General features: G+C 37.7%; 1 protein-coding gene across 1 annotated transcript; it reads left to right on the top strand.

The window, feature by feature from the left end:
* Positions 1-14,571: 14,571 nt before the first annotated feature.
* On the top strand, positions 14,572-24,998 carry SUCNR1 (succinate receptor 1). The gene is made up of 2 exons (XM_003585693.6): positions 14,572-14,634; positions 21,504-24,998. Exons 1-2 carry the CDS (start codon positions 14,632-14,634, stop codon positions 22,449-22,451), a joined length of 951 nt encoding a protein of 316 aa, XP_003585741.2. The 5' UTR covers positions 14,572-14,631; the 3' UTR covers positions 22,452-24,998.
* Positions 24,999-25,627: the final 629 nt, after the last annotated feature.

Here is a 25,627-nt window from a genome sequence, read left to right as displayed (position 1 = left end):
GCTTGTGCTCATCAAAAAGAACTGGTATATGTTCAAGCAATCATTTCTTTAAACAGCTGTTTAAGTATCAACCCTTTCCAAGAAATATATATTTCAGGACTCCAAAGAGAAAAGGAGACAAAAGTGAGAGGAAAAAATACCACAATATTGCTTTCATTTTTGTTTAAAATTAGGTACTTTCATGAAGATAGGGCAGGGGACTCCTTTAAGTCACTTTTGTGTTCCCTAACAGAACTAGCATGGGTCCTGCCAAACCATGGACTGTAGATGTGTGTGTATAAAGTATATATACTGATATAATTAAAAGTTATCTCTATAGCAAGTTCAGTTCAGTCACTCAGTCGTGTCCAACTCTTTGTGACCCCATGCACTGCAGCATGTCAGGCTTCCGTTTCCATCACCAGCTCCCAGAGGTTACTCAAACTCATGTCCATTGTGTCAGTGATGCCACCCAACCATCTCATCCTCTGTCGTCCCCTTCTCCTCTTGCCTTCAATCTTTCCCAGCATTATGGTCTTTTCAAATGAGTCAGTTCTTTGCATCAGGTGGCCAGAGTATTGGAGTTTCAGCTTCAGCATTAGTCCTTTCAATTTAACATTCAGAACTGATTTCCTTTAGGATAGACTGGTTGAATCTCCTTGCAGACCAAGGGACCCTCAAGAGTCTTCTCCAACACCACAGTTCAAAAGCATCAGTTCTTTGGCACTCAGCTTTCTTTATAGTCCAACTTTCACATCCATACATGACTACTGGAAAAACCATAGCTTTGACTAGATGGACCTTTGTTGGCAAAGTTTTTTAATATGCTGCCTAGGAATTGGTCTTAGCCTTTCTTCCAAGGACCAAGCATCTTTTAATTTCATGGCTACAGTCACCATCTGCAGTGATTTTGGAGCCCCAAAAAATAAAGTCTGACATTGTTTCCACTGCTTCCCCATCTATTTGCCATGAAGTGATGGGACTGGATGCCATGATCTTCATTTTCTGAATGTTGAGTTTTAAGCCAACTTTTTCACTCTCTTCTTTCACTTTCATCAAGAGGCTCTTCAGTTCTTCACTTTCTGCCATAAGGGTGGTGTCATCTGCATATCCGAGGTTATTGATATTTCTCCTGGCAATCTTGATTCCAGCTTGTGTTTCATCCAGCCCAGCATTTCTTATGATGTACTCTGCATAGAAGTTAAATAAGCAGGGTGACAATATACAGCCTTGACATATTCCTTTCCCTTTTGGAACCAGTATGTTGTTCCATGTCCAGTTCTAACTGTTGCTTCCTGACCTGCGTATAGGTTTCTCAAGAAGCAGTTCAGGTGGTCTGGTATTCTCATCTCTTTCAGAATTTTCCAGTTCATTGTGATCCACACAGTCAAAGGCTTTGGCATAGTCAATAAAGCAGAAGTAGGTGTTTTTCTGATTCTCTCTTGCTTTTTCGATGAAACAATGGATGTTGGCAATTTGATCTCTGGTTCCTCTGTCTTTTCTAAATGCAGATTGAACATGTGGAAGTTCATGGTTCATGTACTACTGAAGCCTGGCTTGGAGAATTTTGAGCATTACTTTACTAGCATGTAAGATGAGTGCAATTGTGCAGTAGTTTCAGTATTCATTGGCATTGCCTTTCTTTGGGATTGGAATGAAAACTGCCATATACATATTTGCTATATGCATTTATTAAATATATGTAGATTTCATACATATGCACTTATTCAATATATATGTGCCAGTTAGTAATGACAAATACCTGAATTTATAGAGTGATGTGCTGGTAAATGTTTAACAACCATCTCTCTGTGAAAGTAAGATTTGAGGGGACATGGTGCTCATTTAAAGCATTTGCGATTTCCATGGTGTAAATATTCCCACTATGGCCAGGTTCTATTACCTTGACCTCTACTAGCTTTAAAAATTCCTGAAAATTTAACAGATTCTTATGAGCTGAAATGTTATATATGTATGTATCTGCTGATATATGTTATTAGAGAGAATATAAAGGATTAATATCTGTTTACATGAAAATGTTTTCTGAATATCAGAGGAAATTACTTCATTTCACATTACTCATTATTCTAAATAGCCAGTGGCTTTCTGTGACCTATGTCATAATATAATAAATCAAATTATAATTTCATTAAAATTAGCCATTTATCAGTGTTCTTTTGAAGGTGGAAACACTTAATCTTCAGACAATAATGCATAAATTATTTTTAAACATTTTAACTGACATACATTTGGTCACAACAATTAAAGGTTAAAAAAAAAAAACAGTTTAATGTATTTGAACTTTATGTCCAGAATAATTCTCTGGTTATACTTGGTACATCATTGAAACTTTTAAAAGTCCTTTTTAAAGTTTTAAAGATTTAAAACATAATATGAGGACAAAGATGATGTCAAAGATAATGGTCGTTTTGTTTATCTATTTGTTACTTGCCTCGTGTAGATCAGATGTGGAGCAAAAGAAGCACAACCTACAGATGGCGATCAGTTCAGCTCAGTCGCTCAGCTGTGTCCATCTCTGCGACCCCGTGGACTGCAGCACGCCAGGCCTCCCTGTCCATCACCAACTCTCAGAGTTTTCTCAAACTCATGGCAAGAGGCATAAACAGAAAAAAATTTAAAAAGCACGATAAAAGCCTGTTCTCTCTAGCCCAGGTGATAGGAAAGGGACAGTCTGGCAGGGTACAAAGCTTTTTAAAACCACTCTAGTTGAATCAAACACTAGAAGAGAAAAATTGGCCCACTCCCACCACACCAGCAAAGATTGAGTGAGCATCCTAGACCCCACCCTTGCCAGGCTGTAAAGGCACCTCAAACTCTCTTGATGGAGGCAGGACTTGCATCCCCTCTGGGCAGCATCAAGGCACTTCCCCAACCCCTACTCCCCTCTGGGGTGGGGTCAGAGGAGCCCCAGTGGGCAGTATTATTACTTGCTTCAGTGCCCTGACTGAGCTGGAAACTATTTTACTGGTTCACATTAACCTTTTCTCTGTGTATACAGTATTTTCCTGCCATCTCTTTTATGCCACACAATCAAATCTTTGTTCTTTTCCCTTTATTTTTCAGTTTAACAATAGATATTACATTACTGACTGTCTGCTTATAAAATATAATTTTATTTTTTTTCATTTCCCTAAAATTAAAAATAATAAAATTTCATATGTAAATTTAGAACTTTGCTGGGTAGAACATCTATAAATAAACTTTAAAAATTACTATCTACAATTATTTCCAATTTTGCAAAAGTATAGTATACAAACTAAAATTAACGAAAGCATATCAGTTCTGGCAAAATCTTCCTATCTGTATAAATTAAACAATTGTAAGTTTAATAGAGTCAATGCTGCTGCCGCTGCAAAATCGCTTCAGTTGTGTCCGACTCTGTTCGACCCCATAGACGGCAGCCCACCAGGCTCCCCCATCCCTGGGATTCTCCAGGCAAGAACACTGGAGTGGGTTGCCATTTCTTTCTCCAATGAATGAAAGTGAAAAGTGAAAGTGAAGTTGCTGCAGCCTACCAGACTCCTCCATCCATGGGATTTTCCAGGCAAAAGTACTGAAGTTCGGTGCCATTGCCTTCTCTGAATAGAGTCAATAGATTGTCTTAATTAAAATAAATATGCAACAAATCTAGTTAAGAGAAAAGTAAGCCAGATTTATTGAATTGTGTTCATTTTTACCATCAGCAGTGAATTTATTGCTTGCTATTAGTGAAGTACTTATTTTTCCCATTAATATTTGTTCTTTGACCTTGACATACATGTATGGGCTTACAAACATTCCCCAAGTCAGCACCACTTTTTGATGTCTTGAATTCTAAGAGGATTTTCTCTCCATTTCTATTGTTTATTTTCTTCTCAATTCTCTTCCTGAGTTCACAAAGCATGGTACTACATGATAGATTTTTTTTTTTTTCATTCCTTCCCTTCCCAGATTTTCTTAGAGGCTGGGTTTTCATTACTCTAGGGAATAATATTTGGAAACTTATTCTTGCCCTTTGTCCTATATACACAAGCCTTTATGCTATTTAAAAGGAGGCTTGAGTAATAACCAAAGATGGACAAGGTCCTCACATTAGTCATAACTCTATATATTATAAAAACAAATTGTGAAAATTTCAAGCATTACATGTTGGATTCTAAATTAGTTAGCACACTAATTCTTTGAAGTACTTTAAGTTGAAATTGATATCCTATAAGACTTGAATAAGATTATAAAGACCATACTAATCACTGAAATAATAATTTTGCTTATTTTTTAGAAGCTGACATTTTATGGAAAGCATTTGATACAGTCTATAATAATTTCCAGATATAACAAAAGCAATAAAATTAGATAAATCTAGCTAATACAGAAACTGTAATCAAACTCACAACCAGGAATTTTCTAGGAGCCTGGTACAATATGGAAATATGAACTGGCAGAAAGAAGGTTTTAAAAATTCTCAGTTGGTACTTCCCTGGTGGCTCAGATGGTAAAGAACCTGGAGAACAGTGTGGAGATTCCTTAAAAAACTGGAAATAGAACTGCCTTATGATCCAGCAATCCCACTGCTGGGCATACACACTGAGGAAACCAGAAGGGAAAGAGACACGTGTACCCCAATGTTCATCGCAGCACTGTTTATAATAGCCAGGACATGGAAGCAACCTAGATGCCCATCAGCAGATGAATGGATAAGAAAGCTGTGGTACATATACACAATGGAGTATTACTCAGCCATTAAAAAGAACACATTTGAATCAGTTCTAATGAGATGGATGAAACTGGAACCTATTACACAGAGTGAAGTAAGCCAGAAAGAAAAACACCAATACAGTATACTAACGCATATATATGGAATTTAGAAAGATGGTAACAATAACCCTGTGTACGAGACAGCAAAAGAGACACTGATGTATAGAACAGTCTTATGGACTCTGTGGGAGAGGGAGAGGGTGGGAAGATTTGGGAGATTAGCAGTGAAACATGTATAATATCATGTATGAAACAAGTCACCAGTCCAGGTTCAATGCACGATACTGGATGCTTGGGGCTGGTGCACTGGGACAACCCAGAGGGAGGGTATGGGGAGGGAGGAGGGAGGAGGGTACAGGATGGGAACACAGGTATACCTGTGGCGGATTCATTTCGATATTTGGCAAAACTAATACAGTATTGTAAAGTTTAAAAAAAAAAAAAAAAAAAGAACCTGTCTGCAATGCGGGAGACCTGGGTTCAATCCCAGATTGGGAAGATCGCCTGGAGGAGGGCATGACAGCCCACTCCAGTGTTCTTGCCTGGAGAATCCCCATGAACAGAGTGACCTGGCGGGCTATAATCCATGAGGTCACAAAGAGTTGGACACGACTGAGCGACACAGCACTACATTTTTAAGAGGACATTATCATATGGTAGAACTAGATAATTTGTATTTAAACAAGAGCTACTACATTCAAGACAAGATACACCAAGATATCTTTACCTGGTAGGGACTTCCTGGAGCACACTGTCAAGAAATATTGTTAGATTAACTTTGGGCAAGTAGAAGCAACAGCATGATTCATGTCCACCACGGATTCTAGCATGAGGAGTGAAAGTGGAAGTGTTAGTCACTCAGTCGTGTTTGGCTCTTTGTGACCCCATAAATTGTAGCCCTCCAGTCTCCTATGTCCATGGAATTCTCCAGGCAAGAATACCAGAGTGGGTTACCATGCCTTTCTCCAGGGGATCTTCCTGACCCAGGGACTGAACCCAGGTCTCCTTCATTGCAGGTGGATTCTTTACCATTTGAGCTAGCTGGGAAGCATGTAACCTTGCAAAATTTACACTATCTGAGCCTTGATTTTCTCAAAAATAAGCAGATTGATGGACTGAATTACAGATGGCAAACAATAAGGGCCACTTCTCCTCATGCTTGGTATTTAACATTCAAGAATCTAGTGTCATTGGAAAATGTATTTTATTTTCTGTGTGTGCTAATCTCTGCTACAGATAAGCATTTCACCATTTCCAGTTCCCCATAGATATTCATGGAGGCCTTTAAAAGATGTTGAATAAAAGTGAAAGAATGGCAGAATAGAGGAAAAGGTCCATTTTTATTCAAAAAGTTTGCTTGGTATTTCAGGGTTAAGCCCCAATCAGTGGTAAAACAGATGCAGCTGGGGCATTTCACTATGGTCACAGCATACCAACACAAAAAATTCTGCATACAGTGAATTGTCTTTTGACTAAGCTTTCCTGTTTTGTGGTCTTTGGGCAGTAAGAAGTTCCTGATCAGCTCAAGTTTGTCACATCCCTCTCCTGACCATGGAGCCATCATGAGTGTCAAATGGCTGGATCCTTTCTCAAGCTTGCTGTTAGTTTTCTTTTCCTCTTTTCTGTTACTTAAAATACACAAAGTTAAGGTAATTCCCTGACAGTCCAGTGGTTAGGATTCTGCACTTTCATGGCTGAAGGCTCTTTGGGTGCAATCCTTGGTTGGGGAACTAAGAACCCACAAGCCACAAAGTGTGGCTAAAAAAAAAAAAACAAAAAAAAAACACACACAAAAAAAAACCACGTTATGTAAACATGAAAAAAAATACTACTTACAGACACATAAATAATACATGCAGGGTAAAAGGATATTTTAAAAGGCAATACTTGAAATATTTTTGTAACCTTTCAGATTGTTTAAATGTAACTATCAAAATTTCTATAGCCTGAACGTTCATTTACTATATTACAACACTGACCTAATAGTGAAGTCAAATTTTATTAGTTTTGCAGTATAATAAGCCAGGAGTAAAACATGCTTCTGCTGCTTAGTCACTTCAGTTGTGTTCAACTCCCAGCAACCCTATAGGCTGCAGCCTGCCAGGCTCTTCTGTCCATGGGATTCCCTAGGGAAGAGTACTAGAGTGGGTTGCCACGACCTCCTCCAGGAGATCTTCCTAACCCAGGGACTGAACCTGGGTCTCCTGCATTGCAGACAGATTCTTTATCACTGAGCCACCAGGGAAGTCCTCAGTTAAACATACTTTAAAATTAATAATTGCATCAATGAGTATGTTGTAGAGACAAAGAAAATACTACAAGTGAATCACATCACTAAGTGTTTTATAAGTGCAGTTCAGTTGCTCAGTCGTGTCCAACTCTTTGTGACCCCATGGACTGCAGCATGCCAGGCTTTCCTGTTTATCACCAACTCCTGGAGCTTACTCAAACTCATGTCCATTGAGTCGGTGATGCCATCCAACTATCTCATCCTCTGTCATCCCCTTCTCCTCCTGCCTTCAATATTTCCCAACATCAAGGTCTTTTCAAATGAGTCAGTTCTTTGCATCAGGTGGCCAAAGTATTGGAGTTTCAGCTTCAGCATCAGTCCTTCCAATGAATATTCAGGACTGATTTCCTTTAGGACTGACTGGTTGAATCTCCTTGAAGTCCAAGGGACTCTCAAGAGTCTTCCCCTACACTGCAATTCCAAAGCATCAATTCTTTGGCATTCAGTTTTCTTTATAGCCCACCTCTCACATCCACACATGACTACTGGAAAAAAACCATAGCTTTGACTAAACAAACCTTTGTTAGCAAAGTAATGCCTCTGCTTTTTAATATGCTGTCTAGGTTGGTCATAGCTTTTCTTCCAGGGAGCAAGCATCTTTTAATTTCATGGCTGCAGTCACCATCAGCAGTGATTCTGGAGCCCAAGAAAATTAAAGTCTCTCACTGTTTCCATTGTTTCCCCATTTGTTTGCCATGAAGTGATGGAACCAAATGTCATGATCTTAGTTCTCTTAATGTTGAGTTTTAAGCCAACATTTTCATTCTCCGCTTTCACTTTCATCAAGAGGCTCTTTAGTTCTTCTTCCCTTTCTGCCATAAGGGTGGTGTCACCTGCATATCTGAGGTTATTGATATTTTCCTGGCAATCTTGATTCCAACTTGTGCTTCATCCAGCCCAGGGTTTCTCATTATATACTCTGCATAGAAGTTAAATAATCAGGGTGACAATATGCAGCCTTGACATACTCCTTTCCCTATTTGGAATCAGTCTGTTGTTCCATGTCCAGTTCTAACTGTTGTTTCTTGATCTGCATATAGGTTTCTCAAGAGGCAGGTCAAGTGGTCTGGTATTCCCATCTCTTAAAGAATTTTCCTCAGTTTGTTGTGATCCACACAGTCAAAGGCTTTGGCATAGTCAATAAAGCAGAAATAGATGTTTTTCTGGAACTCTCTTGCTTTTTCGATGATCCAGTGAATGTAGACAATTTGATCTCTGGTTCCTCTGCATTTTCTAAATGCCACTTGAACATCTGGAAGTTCACAGTTCATGTACTATTGAAGGCTGGCTTGGAGAATTTTGAGCATGACTTTACTAGCATGTGAGATGAGTGCAATTGTGCAGTCGTTTGAGCATTCTTTGGCATTGCCTTTCTTTAGGATTGGAATGAAAACTGACTTTTTCCAGTCCTGTGGCCAGTGCTGAGTTTTCCAAATTTGCTGGCATATTGAGTGCAGCACTTTCACAGCATCATCTTTTAGGATTTGAAATAGCTCAACTGGAATTCCATCACCTCCACTAGGTTTGCTCATAGTGATTCTTCCTAAGGCCCACTTGACACTGTATTCCAGAAATATATAGGTGGAAACAGGTAATTTTTTAAATTTAATAACTAAGGCAATCACAGAGAGTTTACTCTCTTAATAACATATTTTTCATACACAGGGGAATTTTGAAAATCTCTCAATTCGATTATAAAATGCTCAGTGAGATTCAAACATACTGATTTCTTATTATATATTCCAAGGGTATATATTTGAACAAGCAAGAAGGCAAGATAAGGAGTGGTTAATTACTGTCCAATTGAAAAGTGCTTATATGTACATCAAAACAATGAACTAGCTGCTTTTTGTTTTGTTTTTGTAAGTAATACAAAACATTCCAAGAATCAATCAGGTTTGTACAAAATACGATAAATCTGGCTGAAAAACACTGAGGAGTAGGATAGCGAATTAAATGAATCAATTATTTCAATATTTCAGGCAAACTCTCTTTTTTAAACAAAAAGTCTGTGCCTTGGTCATTGATAATTTAAAAAAAATTGCCATAATTTCACATAAATATTTGAATTTCATGTCAGGCAAACAAGACAACATTATTTTCTGTAGGGAGACACTGATGGTTATCGCTATCATATATCATTAAAAAGTCATTTAGCTGTTGGAATTTTGAAGTATAAACTGGAAATTAAGAGGTGAGTTTGCTGTATGTTGGACTATTACTAGCTCAAAAACACTTAGAACCTTTTTCAGCTATAGCCAGATATTTTTAACAAGTAACATTTTTATTTAGCAGAACATAATTCTTCTGAATTTTGCTGAGAAATGATAAACATGATATTTTATTCACTTGGATAAGAAACAAAGAAGCATCAATGTTGTACAAATTCTCATTACTAATGTGACTCTTACATGACAAAGATTTTTTCTTGATATTTATTTGACTATACCAGGTCTTAGTTGCAGCATGCAGGATCTTAGTTGTGGCATGCAAACCCTTAATTGCAGCGTGTGCAATCTTGTTCCCTGACCAGGGCTCGAATCTGGCCTCCCACGTTGGGAGCATGGGGTTTTAGCCACTGGACAACCAGTGAAGTCCCAAGGATTTTTATATATAGAAGAAATAGATTGTTTTGCCTCAGCTGGAATGCCCATCTTGGATGAACTACTCTCCATGGTAAAGTAAATTTGGCCAATAGAGGTTTGTTTGAATTTTAGAATATGGAAGAGTTTAGAGCCAATCTGGGCTTTCCTCGTGGCTCAGATGGTAAAGAATCTGCCTGCAGTGCAGGAGATCCAGGTTCAGTCCCTGGGTTGGGAAGATCCCCTGGAGAAGGGAATGGCAACCCACTCCAGTATTCTTGCCAGGAGAATTCTATGGACAGAGGAGCCCAGAGGGCTACAGTCTATGGGGTTGCCAGGAGTCAGACACAGCTGAGTGACTAACACTTTCACTTTCACTTTTCAGAGACGGTCTACATATACTTTCTATTATGTTTTCTATTCTGCTGATCTCTTAATTTTTCTTTTCCTATCTAAACCCATTCTTTGACTTAAGATATACCTAGATTTCCTTGGGTAAATCCTCCTAGCACAGCAACACCAAAATAATCTTCTTGTTTCCTTTCAACTTCTTTGGAGTCATATTGTTACTATTACTACCCAGACGGGCTTAGGAGAAATTCCTTGGATTAAATTAATTGTTCTCCTCTTTCCCTGCTTGTGATTCCTTGATGGTCAGTATGACCCTTAGACAAGCTTGTTTTCCACTGAGACTTGTTCCTGATGTTGAAAAAAATGTGTCTGGTAAACATGCCTAGGGCTGTTGCTAGTAGAACCTTTCCAAAACCACTTGTTTATTTTAAATGTGTCTAGTTGTCTGGTTTCTTATCTAAAATGTTCTATTATCTTTAGTTGTCAGACTTAAATACTTAAATTTGATAACCAATAAAACTGATAACTAGTAATTAAACTGAATGTTAGTTTTAAACTTTTTTTTATTGGGTTAAAACACAGTAAATTGCCATATGTAAAGTAAAAATTGTACAGTGTCAGTCATTTTATATTTTGACCTAATATTTTCCTCCTTACCATGAGGGCAACAAATTAATAAAGGCTTGGGTTTGGGAGTCAAACACACAAACCTTCAAATTATAGCCCAGTCACTTACTAGCTGTGTGATTGTGGAAAGTTATTTAATCTTTTTTGGCCTCAGTTTCTTTATTTGAAAATTAGACATAGTAATGAGACCACAGATAAATAGACCCAAGGCTAAGCAGCTGGAGTTCATCCCCTATGGACAGGAGTGGGAGAGGAGCAGGGCCTGCCCGGATAAGAGATGCTGTTGTTGAGTTGCTAAGTCATGTCTGACTCATTGCAACCCCATGGACTGCAGCACGCCAGACTCCTCTGTCCTCCACTGTCTTCCAGAGTGTGTTCATATTCCTGTCCATTGAGTCAGTGATAAAAGATAAAAGACACATATTCCTCAATATTGAAGTCAAGGAGACATTTGTACAGAAAGGCTCCAAGCAGGTTAAAAGTGAGGGGGCATCACCATAGCAAGTGATGTCAATCTACCCTTAGGCCTCTTCCCCAGAATCCGTCTTGGCTAAGACATGCATGTGCACTTATGGGAGGATCCTGAAGTAAACCAAATACGGGAATCGAAAACAGGCAAAGCAGGATGATTGGCCAAAGGAAAACAGGAAGAAATGCCCCATAAAAGCAATTCAATCTACCACAAAGGCACAACTCTCTCAGAGTCTGCCTATGTATCTATCTACACGCGCCCTTTTTCCTGATAATAAGTACTTTACTAGTTTCACTACTCTCCATCTTTACCAGGAAATTCATTACGACACAGCTGACAGACCAGGGCTTTGCCACTGGCCACTGCCTATGGTGGTTTAGTGGCTTGGATTCAGAGCTCTCACTGCTGCAGCCTGACTTCAATCTCTGGCCTGGAACCAAAACCTGCTTCAAGTAACTGCATGCCAAGGCCACCCAAGATCAGTAATAATATGCACTGCATTCAGTTCTTATATATATTAAAGGAATTAATATACACAATGTTGGGAATTCCCTGTTGGTCCAGTGGTTACGGAGCCATCCCTCCACTGTGCTGGGGAGCAGGTTTGGTTCCTGCTTGGGGATCCCCAGACATGGTGTGGTGCAGCCAAGAAAATAAATAAATAAAACAAAAAAGAAACACCACGTTGTTATAGACTGAGTGCTCAAAAATATTAAAGTTATTATTCACACTGGATTTAATTAATACTTTGATTGTCTTTCCCACTCTATTCTTTGTCCTGTTGAATTTCCTGATTGGTGCCCCTGGTATGTATGAACTGCTCTCACATTCCTAACCCATTGAATTTTCACATATTATCTCATTTGATACTATAAACAGTTTGAGATTTAAGGGATAGGAATTATTATCCCCCTTTTCCAAACAAGGAAACAAAATTTCATTATGTTTCCAAGGTGCATACAGAAACTAAAAGGCAAAGTCTTGTGAGAATTCACTAATCTTTTTTCACCAAGCTGCCTTTTGTAAGGTCATTTTCAAATGGATATTCCTGGGCAGCAAATGTTCTAACACTAATGGCATTAGATTGATGTGATTATTCTGAAGAAACCTTCTCATTTATTATAAACTTCTATAATACCCAGCATTTATTTTGCTATTAAGATCTACCCCACGTTGCTGTTGTTGTTGCTGTTTAGTCATGTCCAACTCTTTTGTGACCCCAGGGACTGTAGCCCACCAGGCTCCTCTGTCCATAAGATTTCCCAGGCAAGAACATTGGAGAGAGTAGCCATTCCCTTCTCCGGGGATCTTCCCTACCCAGGGATCCAACCTGGGTCTCCTGCATCTCCTGCATTGGCAGGTGGGCTCTTTACCACTAGGGCCGCCTGGGAAGCCCTCCAGTAAAGCCTCATAAGAGAAAGGAAGTAGTAGAGACCTTTTATTGAGTCTGTCTCAGAAGCCCTCTGGTTTCTCCAGTGAGAACACCCTGAGGTGAAGTTCCGTTGAACGACCTGAGGTGAACGACAGTTTGTGAAGTAAAACTTGAGAGGGAACCAAGGCTACCAGTAATCATTACTGGTGCTATGAGAAAGGAGAAGTGAAGACCACTTTTCATCTTAACAGTCCAGAGTGAGATGGCGGTCAGGATGTGGGGAGAAGAAAGAGGAAGCTCTGGGGAACTCCCACCATCTCACAAAGAAGGAATTGCCCTGCATCCCCTCAGAACAAGGCAGAAACCTGTGAAATGTGTCCATGTACCGGGGGCGCGGGGGTGGGGGGGGGTGGTCTATGCTAATTTGTTTAAAATTAGTAGGCCTGGTATGGGTCATTCAAATGCTTTGCTTTTTGCCCTTTTAAAATTGTAGACAGAAAATGATGTTTTTATCCTTTCTTTTCAAACTAAAAGAGAGTTGAATTTCTGGAAAATAGTTGCATTAATTTTTGATCTTTGATTCAATCTGTGGTGTCCATCAAAAGTATCATCACTCTATCTTGGAGGCAGTTAAGAATCAGAGTAGGTGTGTTTAGAATTAAAATATATATGTTTAAACTCAGATCCCTCTCCTTACTGACTCTGTGACCTTGAGAAAGTTAATTAATCTCTCTAAGCCTCAGTGTTTTTTAATCTGTAAAGTGAGAAAATTTTAGAAGCAGTAAAAAACCTCAGAGGATCTTTATAAATATTCAATACAAAAAGGTGCTTAGTGCAATACCTGGCATATCACAATAATTCAACAAATTATAAAGACAGTATTTCATATAAATATATATACATTTCATATATGAGTACATTTGTATTTCAATGTATGCATATACTGTTCAGTATATAATGTGTGTTTGTGTTAGACACTCAGTTGTGCTCAATTCTTTGCAACCCCATGGACTGTAGCCCACCAGGCTCCTCTGTCCATGGAATTTTCTGGGCAAGAATACTTGAGTGGGTAGCCATTCCCTTCTTCAGGGATCTTTCTGACCCAAGGATCGAATTTGGGTCTCCTGCATTGCAGGCAGATTCTTTACCATCCAAGCCACCAGGGAAGCCATACTTATGTGTATGTATTTATTTATAAATTTTATTTTTTAGGTTCCTGAGTTTGGGGCTCTTATATATCAGAAAAGGTGAAATACTTGGCTAGGAGGGCTGGATGCAATAGTTTCTTTGGGGGCTTTTGCCTGTCACGGCCAATTCAACATTAAATTTTCAAGGCATTCAAATTAAATGACTACTGCCTGCACAATTTAGGATCTTTCTCAGCATCATTACTAGGCTTCAAATAAAGCAGACTGAGTGTTTGCTTGAGTATAAATCTAATATAATCCTCAGAAAAGCCAGGTGTGTTTCCTGTTTGAAATGGTGGTTATATGTTTCCAGGTGCTATGCAGAGCATTGCTTGGGATGTGTAAATTGCCTTCTACTGAGGTTATCTTACTTAGCTGTCACCTTTCTCCCTAATCCCTGGCCACCTGATGTATTTTTTTAAGTATCTCTTGTTTTTAACCACTGAAAATAAAATGAAAATGCCTAAAACTCTAGTATCCCTTTTATTAGTACTCTGACAGCAATATCCAGATTTGCCTTCAAATTTTCAGTTTTATATTTCCCTCAAACATGTTGATAATAGTTGTTTAGTTTTTATATGCCCGATACAGAATTCACCAAAATTTGTGAATTTGAAAACTGGAGAAAAAGCAGAAGCAGTTGTAAACCGAACATACAGTGCTTACATTTTCTTATTATTTAAATAAACAAATAAACATGGAAATAATGAGTGCTTCTCTGCTGTTTTGCTAGTGAAAGGAATAATTTCAACAGTAACCTTTTGAACATCTATTTGTGAAATGTGTTTTCCATAAAATGAATAATTAGTTTATGTCTCAACTTTTCAGGAAGTTCCTTACATGAACAGCTGACTTGGGGGTTTGACATTTTTCCTGAACTTTTGAATTATTAATCTTGGCCACGTGATATGCAAATGAGACTGCACTAACTATGGTCAGCAGCACAGCACTGGATCAGAAGCTGAATCAAGTTGCTGGCAAAAAATTTCTGTTGAGGGATCAAGCCTCCTGGCAAAATGGTAAGCTCTAATGCAATTCATGTTGTCCAGGTGTATAAAGTAATCTAGACCTCCCATTAGTTGGGGGTTTCTTTTAAAAGTGGTCTGTGAGCAATTAAGATTTTAAGCAGTGTTTAAATGAACTGTCTGAACTGTCATTTGTAAGTACACAAAGAACAGCAAAAGAAGCCAAAAGAAAGTCATAGCTGTTTCCTCTACATTTTTTTTTTGCCAAACTATATGTCTTGTTTCAATTGCCAAATGTAAATCTAATTTATTAAAAGGGGTTTATTTATTTTATTTGCTAATTCTTGGTAACATATTTCAACAAAAAGAATAATTAGACTTATTTAGATAAATATAAATACTTATAGAAAATTTAGAAAACTAAAGTTTCTAAATCAGATGAAACAATCTATAATGTATAATAATTGCATGCTCAGAAAATAATGTGTCAGAAGAAATTTTAAGGCATTCTAAAAATGAGATTTAGCATTTGTTTGTAAAAATTATATCCTTTAAGAATATTTATAGTTCACCAAGGGAAAGGAGAAAATTGTAGAAACTGTTGCTATTATAACTTCCAGAACTTTCAATAGTTGGTTAAGTATTTTTAAAGAGCTTCATAAACACACAATTTGAAACCATTCTATCAGCCTTTAATCCTTTGATTTCTGGTATAATTTCTGGAATATACAAAAATATATAAAAGATGAAGTAATTCATATTGAATGATTATATCTTTTCAGTGTAAATATTTTCATTCAAATTAGTGAAAAAGCAATTTGTTTATAAATATTTATATTGCTAAATAGTCTTGAAGTAGTTAAGAATTAAAATTTCATAAATGTTCTTTATCTTACTTTGATGTTATAAGAAAAACACTTTAAAAGCTAATAGACTATCAAACAGTTTTAAATTTGTGTCAAAAATGTACATTTTTAAAAAGCTGAATACAATTAAAGTAACACTTTGTTCCCAAATTAAAAATTAGAACTAGTGATCTACTTATGTAATTTGAATATTATTTATAGTTTAATACCTCTAACAAGTCTAGATATATTTTTATAAATATAGTTGAAGGTTTCACTTTAATTGCCAACATCTAATAAAAAAAAAACCTGTTAAAAATAATTCATCCAAATCAGCTATAACATATTTATCATGATTTCTATTTCTGAAATTTAAGAATTTAACCACTAAAAAGCAAAAAGAATATTCATTTTTCATGAAGGAAGTTCATCTTCAACAAGAATTTTGCTTAAAGGACTACGTTACTTCCATTTGTACTGTGATTACCACACTAAAGACATACTCATACAAATTGAAATCTAAAAATAGTGGGTCCAGTTGAGGTTATAGTGGTCTGAAAATGTTAGGCAACCTTACCCTTACTTTCATGGCAGCCAAATGTTTATGCTACACATAAGCTGTTCCCATAAGTCAGTACATTTAAGCACTGACTAGGCAGAAAGAATTGTAATTAGAAAAACAGGAAATTCAAAACTGAAACGAGTAAGCTTCTTGTCGTGATGAAACTTCCTACTGGTTTAATATTCATTTGGGTGCATGCACCAACATTTTGAAAGTTGCCTAGAAATGAACCTTGAAAAACTAATATTTACAACATGGGCAAAGAAATATTAGACTGTTAAAGTGTCTACAAAGAGAGGAAAAAGGACAACAAGGAGATCGCCATGTCACAGAAAGCAAGGAAGAGAGAACTTTCAGAATCACGGAATGGGAAGTCACTGGGAATAGAGTAAAAAATACTGTTGAAAAATTACCAGTGAGCTGAAAAATAAAGCCTGTATTTTGTAAATACCATTGAACTTCTACTGCATTTCTAGAAATGTTTAATATCACACATGCTGATTTGGAAGTAAAAATAGACAGTCCAAATAAACCAAAAGCAGAAAGGACAGAATAAAAATTATCTGGAATCTCATCAATAGGAATATTGTAGTATCTGTCCTGAATTTTCTGAGGTTTATTAACTTCATATGCAAATTTCAGTTTTTTAGCTAATTTAAATTTTTAAAATTGATCCTAGAAGATATATATTAAATTTTACCTTCTACAACTATATGTCTAAATCATAGATATCACTACTACTATTGCTAATTTTGAATATTAGTCATACTATATATAGGGCTTCCCTGGTGACTCAGATGGGAAAGACTGTGCCTGCAATGTGGGAAACCTGGGTTTGGTCCCCGGGTCAGAAAGATCCCTTGGAGAAGGGAATGGCAACCCACTCCAGTATTCTGGCCTGGATAATTCCATGGACAGAGGGACTGGAAGGCTACAGTCCATGGGATGGCAAAAGAGTCAGACACAACTTGGTGACTAATGTTTTCACTTTCATACTATATATATAACATCATCTTTTATGTGGAAATAGAACAAGGAGCTTAATTTGGTGGATTACCACTTATTAGACCTCAGAGGAAATATTTATAAAAATGCTTTGTAAAAAGTCAAGTGTTTATGTTCCTCTTTCCACTAAGCGATTATTTATAGACCAGTACCAGGTATAGAAGAAAAACTGTATGTAAGATAAAGTTGTGAGAAATGCTAAGAAAAAACTAAGTATACAGTGGGCAGGGGCTAATTAGACTGGGGAGTCAGAATCTATCTTGGAGAACTGCACTTAAGCTGAAGTCTGAAAGAAGCGGAGATGTAAGACAGAGATGTGATGGAGTAAAGATCATATAAAAGGTCAGTGAAAAATCCAACAAACTGAACATTAGGAAAATTCTCTGTGCATGCAAACAACAGGAAGAAAGATGAGAAAGGAGGAGAATAATACTAGATGAGGTTGAAGTGGAGTCCAGGAGCCAGACCATGCAGGCATTGGAGTCTCACTAAAAATTATGGACTTATTCCTCAGACTGTGAAAATAATTCAAGCCTTTTGGTTGCAGAGAGAAATATGATCAGAATTTTGATTGCAGGTTTTAAATATTGTTTGGCTATCATGTTGAAAGTAGACTGAAAGGGGGCCAGGGAAGATGTGAGAAGACAATAGGAGAATATCAAATAGTCCCAGATGCTGGTGGCCTGAATTAGAATGGTGATGAAAGATATGAAGCAATAGTGATGAATTAGAGAAATATCCAGACATTGAAGTCAACAACACATGGTTGTTTATTCATTATTGGAGGTGAGCTACAGATGACTTCAAGGACATTGCTCAGATGTCTAAGGTGAACATTTCAGTAAATGGTGTGGCCATTTACTGAGTTAAGTGGAGGTACAGCAAGATTGAGAAGGAAGTTGGAGAACTTATTTAGGATTTCTAGAGACAGGTACCTCTGAGAGATCAATCTATGGTAATAACTATAAACCACTAGCACTTATAAGACAGGGCTGGGCTGGGATGTACATTGATAGGTGGATATATGAATGGTCATTAAAGACAGAAAGTGGATTGGATCATCCAGGCATCTAGATTGTTGTTGTTCAGATGCTAACAATGTTTTGTGACCCCATGGACTGCAGCACACCAGGCTTTCGTGTCTTCACTATCTCCCAGAGTTTGCTCAAACTCATGTCTGTGGTATTGACAATGCCATCGACACCATGGGCGTGAAAAGAAGGGATATGATAAAGAAAGGAGTTTAGATAAAGAAGGGATTCAGTATTGATCCTCGAGGAAGTCAACATTTAATGCTTAGGCCTTGAAGGCTTAGACCACAAGAGAGTCTTTAAAACACAACCAGGGAGGGAAAGAAAGGAAAATTAGGAGATTTTCATGTCACAGAAGGCAAAAGAAGGGAGTTTTTCTATGAAAAATGGAGAAATATATCTGTATGAAGAGGCGTCAGATAAGATGACTGAAAAAATAAGCATTAGATGGAGTAATGCAGAGGCCATTTTGGTGGAGTGATGGATCAGAAGCCAAACTAAAGTAGATTGTAAAAGGAATACAGTGTCAGGATGTCAAACTAATTAGTGAAGACAGCTCCAATGTTGATCAATGTATGACAAGAAGAGAAACATGTGAAACCAGGGAGAGTTGTTTAATCTTATATATGCCTTGCTTTTAAGATAAGATGAGAGTATATAAGAGCCATTGGAAAGGATGAAGTTGAAATAGAGAGGCTGAAAAGATGATGAATAACATGTAGGAATCTTAAGAACTCAGTGATGAGTTTAATCTGAAGTAAGCCAAGAGAAATAGATATTTTCTGTTGTCACAGGAAGGAAGAAGGAGAGGATAGTAAGAGAGGCAGGAACCAGAGAGTGGACATCCAATGACCAGGTTCTTCTCAGGGATTCACAGGCAAAACCATCTGCTAATGATGAGTAGGACAGAGGTTTGAAAAAATTGGAAAGGTATGACAATGAGAAATGTAGTAAATTGCTGGTAATGTGAGAGAACAGTAAACTCACATAACTTCAAATACAGAGTGAAACCAATCTGCTCGGTTCTTCAAATTAGCCTGCTCAATTTTACAGTGAAGGATCCACTGTGTGCGGTGCCGTGGGCTGCAGGGCAAATTCTGGCCCTGACATTTGGTGACCTGTGATTAGTAATTTAATTCTTCAACCCAGGTTTTTCTCATGTCTGGTGGGATAGAAGTGGAATTGAGTTAAATGGATTTTTCTGAAAATTAGAGATAATATTTGTGATGTGCTTGGCATATGTCAATAAATATGTTCTCTTGTTGCAAAATTAAAAGACAGGAGTTGTATTTTATAAACATAATACAATAAGCATAATCCTTTGTCAATATGGAAACAAAATCAAAGCCATTAAAATTGCAAGACTGAAGTTGTAAGAATCGCTATTTCCTCTTCTAGTCTATGGTTCAGTTAAACATAGCTCAGAGAATTTGTTGAACTGTGATTTGCTATGGACCACAGTCAATCCTGAAGACATAATTAATTTGACTTCTCACTTATTTCACTGCAGTTTTTCTTGGTCTCTTTGCTGTTTGTCAAGTCCTCTATGCATGTTTCCATCTCTGGACCTTTGCGTGTGCTTTTCCTTTTGTCTGACAATCTTTATCATTACGTGACATGCACTCATTTCTTTCTTAATTTTTCCAAAGAGAGGAAAAGTCATTTGAGATGGGGAATGTTATTTTACTCAAAACTGTCATCCGTGTCTAGCATATAGTTCAAAGGATCTCAATCAGATCAGATCAGTTGCTCAGTCCTGTTCGACTCTTTGCGACCCCATGAACTGCAGCACGCCAGGTCTCCCTGTCCATCACCAACTCCCGGAGTTCACTCAAACTCACATCCATTGAGTCAGTGACGCCATCCAGCCATATCATCATCTGTCATCCCCTTCTTCTCTTGCCCCCAATCCTTCTCAGCATCAGAGTCTTTTCCAATGAGTCAACCCTTCGCATGAGGTGGCCAAAGTACTGGAGTTTCAGCTTTAGCATCATTCCTTCCAAAGAAATCCCAGGGCTGATCTCCTTCAGAATGGACTGGTTGGATCTCCTTGCAGTCCAAGGGACTCTCAAGAGTCTTCTCCAACACCACAGCTCAAAAGCATCAATTCTTTGGCACTCAGCCTTCTTCACAGTCCAACTCTCACATCCATACATGACCACAGGAAAAACTATAGCCTTGACTAGACGAACCTTTGTTGGCAAAGTAATGTCTCTGCCTTTTGAATATGCTATCTAGGTTGGTCATAACTTTCCTTCCAAGGAGTAAGCATCTTTTAATTTCATGGCTGCAGTCACCATCTGCAGTGATTTTGGAGCCCAGAAAAATAAAGTCTGACACTGTTTCCACTGTTTCCCCATCTATTTCCCATGAAGTGAAGAGACCCGATGCCATGATCTTTGTTTTCTGAATGTTGAGCTTTAAGCCAACTTTTTCACTCTCCACTTTCACTTTCATCAAGAGGCTTTGAGTTCCTCTTCACTTTCTGCCATAAGGGTGGTGTCATCTGCATATCTGAGGTTATTGATATTTCTCCCAGCAATCATGATTCCAGCTTGTGTTTCTTCCAGTCCAGCATTTCTCATGATGTACTCTGCATATAAGTTAAATAAACAGGGTGACAATATACAGCCTTGACGTACTCCTTTTCCTATTTGGAACCAGTCTGTTGTTCCATGTCCAGTTCTAACTGTTGCTTCCTGACCTGTATACAGGTTTCTCAAGAGGCAGGTCAGGTGGTCTGGTATTCCCATCTCTTTCAGAATTTTCCACAGTTTATTGTGATCCACACAGTCAAAGGCTTTGGCATACTCAATAAAGCAGAAATAGATGCTTTTCTGGAACTCTCTTGCTTTTTCCATGATCCAACGGATGTTGGCAATTTGATCTCTGGTTCCTCTGCCTTTTCTAAAACCAGCTTGAACATCTGGAAGTTCACGGTTCACGTACTGCTGAAGCCTGGCTTGGAGAATTTTGAGCATTACTTTACTAGCGTGTGAGATGAGTGCAGTTATGTGGTAGTTTGAGCATTCTTTGGCATTGCCTTTCTTTGGGGTTGGAATGAAAACTGACCTTTTCCAGTCCCATGGCCACTGCTGAGTTTTCCAAATTTGCTGGCATATTGAGTGCAGCACTTTCATAGCATCATCTTTCAGGATTTGGAAAAGCTCAACTGGAATTCCATCACCTCCACTAGCTTTGTTCGTAGTGATGCTTTCTAAGGCCCACTTGACTTCACATTCCAGGATCTCAATAAGTATAGGTAAAAATAATATATTAATGATATGTAGGCATATAATTATGTATTATACATACACACTCCTTACTAATGTAACCAACTCTCTGCAGTTCAAATTTTAAGTGTTATTTTATGATGATGATGATGTTGATCATGATGCTAATAATGAAGGCAATGATTTTTTGTAGTTTTTCCAGTCTTACTTTAGTGATTCATCCTTATGTTTTCTCTCCTTTCTTTAGGAATGGAATGCAACTTGTGAACACTGGCAGGCCGTGCAGACTGCCCTGGAAAGCCGCTACCTTCCCGTTTTTTATGGCATTGAGTTTATTGTGGGAATCCTTGGGAATACTGCTGTTGTTTTTGGCTACCTCTTCTGCCTGAAGAACTGGAACAGCAGTAACATCTACCTCTTCAACCTCTCTATCTGTGACTTGGCTTTTTTGTGTACCCTTCCCATGCTGATGAGAAACTATGCCCAGAGAAAATGGACATATGGGTATGTGCTGTGTATAAGCAACCGATATGTACTTCATGCCAACCTCTATACCAGTATTCTTTTCCTCACTTTTATCAGCATTGATCGATATCTGCTCATGAACTATCCTTTCCGGGAACACCTCCTGCAAAAGAAACTATTTGCTATTTTAATATCTTTGGCCATTTGGGGTTTAGTAACCTTGGAGCTCCTGCCCATACTTCTTTTTATACATTCTGATGACAATAGCACCAACTGTACTGATTATGCAAGTTCTGGGGACCCCAATCAAAGCTTCATTTATAGCATGTGTCTAACCTTTCTGGGCTTTCTCATTCCCCTTTTTGTGATGTGCTTCTTTTATTTCAAGATTGCTCTCTTTCTAAAGCAGAGGAACAGGCAGCTCACTACAGCTTTGCCCCTTGAGAAGCCTCTCCACTTAGTCATCATGGCAGTTGTGATCTTCTCTGTGCTTTTTACTCCTTACCATGTCATGCGAAATATCCGGATTGCTTCACGCCTGAAGACCTGGAAGAAGTCCCCATGCACTGAAGCCATCATCAACTCCTTGTACATCTTGACAAGGCCGTTGGCCTTTCTGAACAGTGTCATCAACCCTGTCTTCTATTTCCTTTTGGGAGATCACTTCAGGGAGATGTTGATGAATAAACTGAGGCACCACTTCAAGGCCCTCACATTCTTCAGAAGATGAGCTTATGGACTAACATTTTCATTTGAGAATAGTGAGGTGCCTGTGTAGCAGATTGTTTTACAGAAGCAGCTGTAGGTCAGTTAGAGTTTAACTCAGACATAAATCAGAGAGGCCTACAGACTTGACTCTGGTTTAAAGGCATGCTGGATCCAGGGTGTGTGAAAAGAAGATGATGGAAGGTGTTTATTGGTTTCTTGACCTAAGCATTGAAAGAAGTTGGACTAGCACGGTCTAATGTTTGAGCACATAAGTCCAAAATTCTACGTGATATAAGACCCTCTCAATCAGTATAAAAGGAACAGAAGATAAAGTTGCAAGTTGTTTGTATTTAATCATTGGTGCTGCTGCTGCTAAGTTGCTTCAGTCGTGTCCGACTCTGTGTGACCCCATAGACGGCAGCCCACCAGGCTCCCCCGTCCCTGGGATTCTCCAGGCAAGAACACTGGAGTGGGCTGCCATTTCCTTCTCCAGTGTTTAATCACTAGTCAGATTGTAAAAAAAAAATTGTGTTGGCAATATTCTGTATATTATTCGTGTGTGTGTGTATGTGTGTGTGTGTGTGTGTGTGTGTGTTAGTTGCTCAGTCATGTCCAACTCTTTGTGACTCCATGGACTAGAGCCCGCCAGGCTTCTCTGTCCATGGAGTTCTCCAGGCAAGAATGCTGGAGTGGCTTGCCATTCCCTTCTCCAGGGGATCTTCCTGACCCAGGGATCTAACCCATGTCTCCCACATTGCAGTCTGATTCTTTACTGCTGAGCTACTGGGGAAGCCCATACAATGTTATTCATACAAGGTTACTCATACAATCCCATAATTTTTTATGAAGACCAAATAAGAGAAGATTAGTCACGTGCTGTTAAATATTGTTGCTAGAAGTTGTACTCTTGAGCAAATTTAGAGATAATAGTAACAACAAAGAGCATAGAAAATATAACTGGTTCAAATATGCCTATATTTCCTTATATTGATTAAGAATTGGGGTCCAGTTGTAATTATAAGTCCTTTTCTGATGTTATATGGTTTTTAGTGCAAAGAATCATATTAAAGAGAACCTAAACAGATGATTTAATAGAGACATATTTGAGCTCAGCTCTCAGGGGACTTAGGTGTAAGTGGCTTTATAAAAATAATAGAGTCAGATACCAAGGATAACTGTAAAAATTCCAAAGTCACAGAACACAAAGCACCTACTAGGAAACTCAAAGGAAGACAAAACAAAACAAAGTCAGTGCACTGTTTTTATAATCAGTATACCATCTGGTATTTTATAATCACAATGTGATTTTCAGCGCATGGAAGTATATTAAGTTCTTTAGCCTTCCTGCTCTTGATTAAATAGTAAACTTTGAAATATATTAATATCATAAAACCAGAAAATAAGAGGAAGTGAAATGGTAATGTCAAAACTTATTGAGTTAATTATTTTCCTTTTTCGGAGGGAAAAATCAATTTTTCTACCCCTGCCCCTTGCCCCCAATACACACACACATTTTTTTTTTAAGCAATGGGATAATTTACAAGGACAATTTTATCTTAAGAGAGTGACTCATATCTGCAATGAGACTTATTTTCATAGAATAAGCCTATGACCTAAGACCATACCTAAGACCATTGGAGAAAATGTTTTAAACAAAACACGCTATATGAATTTGCAAAATGTACAGAACATTTATGTACCTATCAATCTAGATCATTCCAGGAGGGTTATGTAAACACTATCCCATGCCACAAATCAAATTTGGAGAGGGAAAATGAGTGCTGCATTAGCTATCTAGAGTTAAAAAGTATCACATAATAATTTACATATTACATGCAGTAAAATGTGTGCATGGCCACATGCCTATGCTCTTTTCCTTAAGGTCATTAGCTGTAATGCAAAGGATAAAAATAAGCATTATAGGAGCAAAGACATAAAATTCCATGTCTCCCCTGTTTTGAGGTTTCCTGGTAACATTATATCCTGACATTCCAAAACCCCAAAATGTTCCCATTGAAATACTGTAAAAAAACATTACTCACAAAGGATTTGTTTCCTACCTAACCTTAGGCTTTTAATTTTTTTTTCATGTTTTTCAATAATTTTAAAGTGTCAATGTCATTTTATAACTGCCTGATAAAAGTTGATCTTCTGAATTTTTTTCATTAGAAAAGGCCACAAGAAAGGGTCTTAGGAAAGAAAGATTCGCTTATCTGCAAACATATAATTTAACTGTAATTTGCATTTGATGCATTGATTTTCATTTATAAACATGACATTAAATTTGTGCCACACCTATCCTAAGAAGTGGTAGGGGTAAGCTTTTCTAATAGTATAGCAAAATATTTTGTGAAACTATGAACTCTTACACATATTTTATAAGCAAAATGTTAATTTTATAACATACTTCTTATTTTTTGTTCAAATTTGCCATGTAATAATCCTTAACTGATTAAAGTGATCTGCATGGAAGTTACAAGAACTATTCCATTTGCATTTTGTACAAGGCGATTACAATTGCAAGCAATAAGTAATGAATGGAATCTCAAACAATAAATAATGGATATCATTTCTGCATTTGTGTTTTGTGAGGGAAAAAATGTTGGGTTTTATAACTTGTCTTTTCTTGGCTTTTTAGTACCTTCCAGAGTCATGACTAAAGTATTTGGTCCAGCATTTTGCAGTCTGGACCCACCTATTCCCTGTGCATTCTCTCTCACCCCTGTTGTCACAAATTATACCTTTCAACCAAGATAGCTACTACATTTCATTATATTTAGAACTTTATCTACTGAGGACTCCTGGATGCTCACCCTTGTTTTATTAAGCCTACATATTAAAAAAAAATCTAAGCCTCTTTTAAGGTCTATATCATCTGTCTCTCCATCTTAAAGCCTTACTTTTAGGACTTCTCCCCAAAACTGAAAATAAATCTGCCTACCTCTGGGGCTTCAGACTACTTTTGACTATTGTTTTCATAAAATGCATTTTAAAGTCAATTCTTAAGTCTGTTAATGGAAAAACTATCTAATTTTAAAAAATATTTTATTGTCTTCACAGCACCAAACAAGGTACATTTTAAATGATTCTTCATTATGAATGAATGTCTTATAGGACAAATTTGAATTCAATACTCCTTTTGAGTGTGTATGTCAAGCTATTCTCTGTCCTCACTGCTTTTATAATGAACATTACTTT

The sequence above is a fragment of the Bos taurus genome, chromosome 1 (genome assembly GCF_002263795.3).
Source record: "Bos taurus isolate L1 Dominette 01449 registration number 42190680 breed Hereford chromosome 1, ARS-UCD2.0, whole genome shotgun sequence".
NCBI lineage: Eukaryota > Metazoa > Chordata > Mammalia > Artiodactyla > Bovidae > Bos > Bos taurus.
The sequence above is the reverse complement of the archived record's forward strand: the minus strand, read 5'-3'. Positions and strand labels throughout refer to the sequence as shown.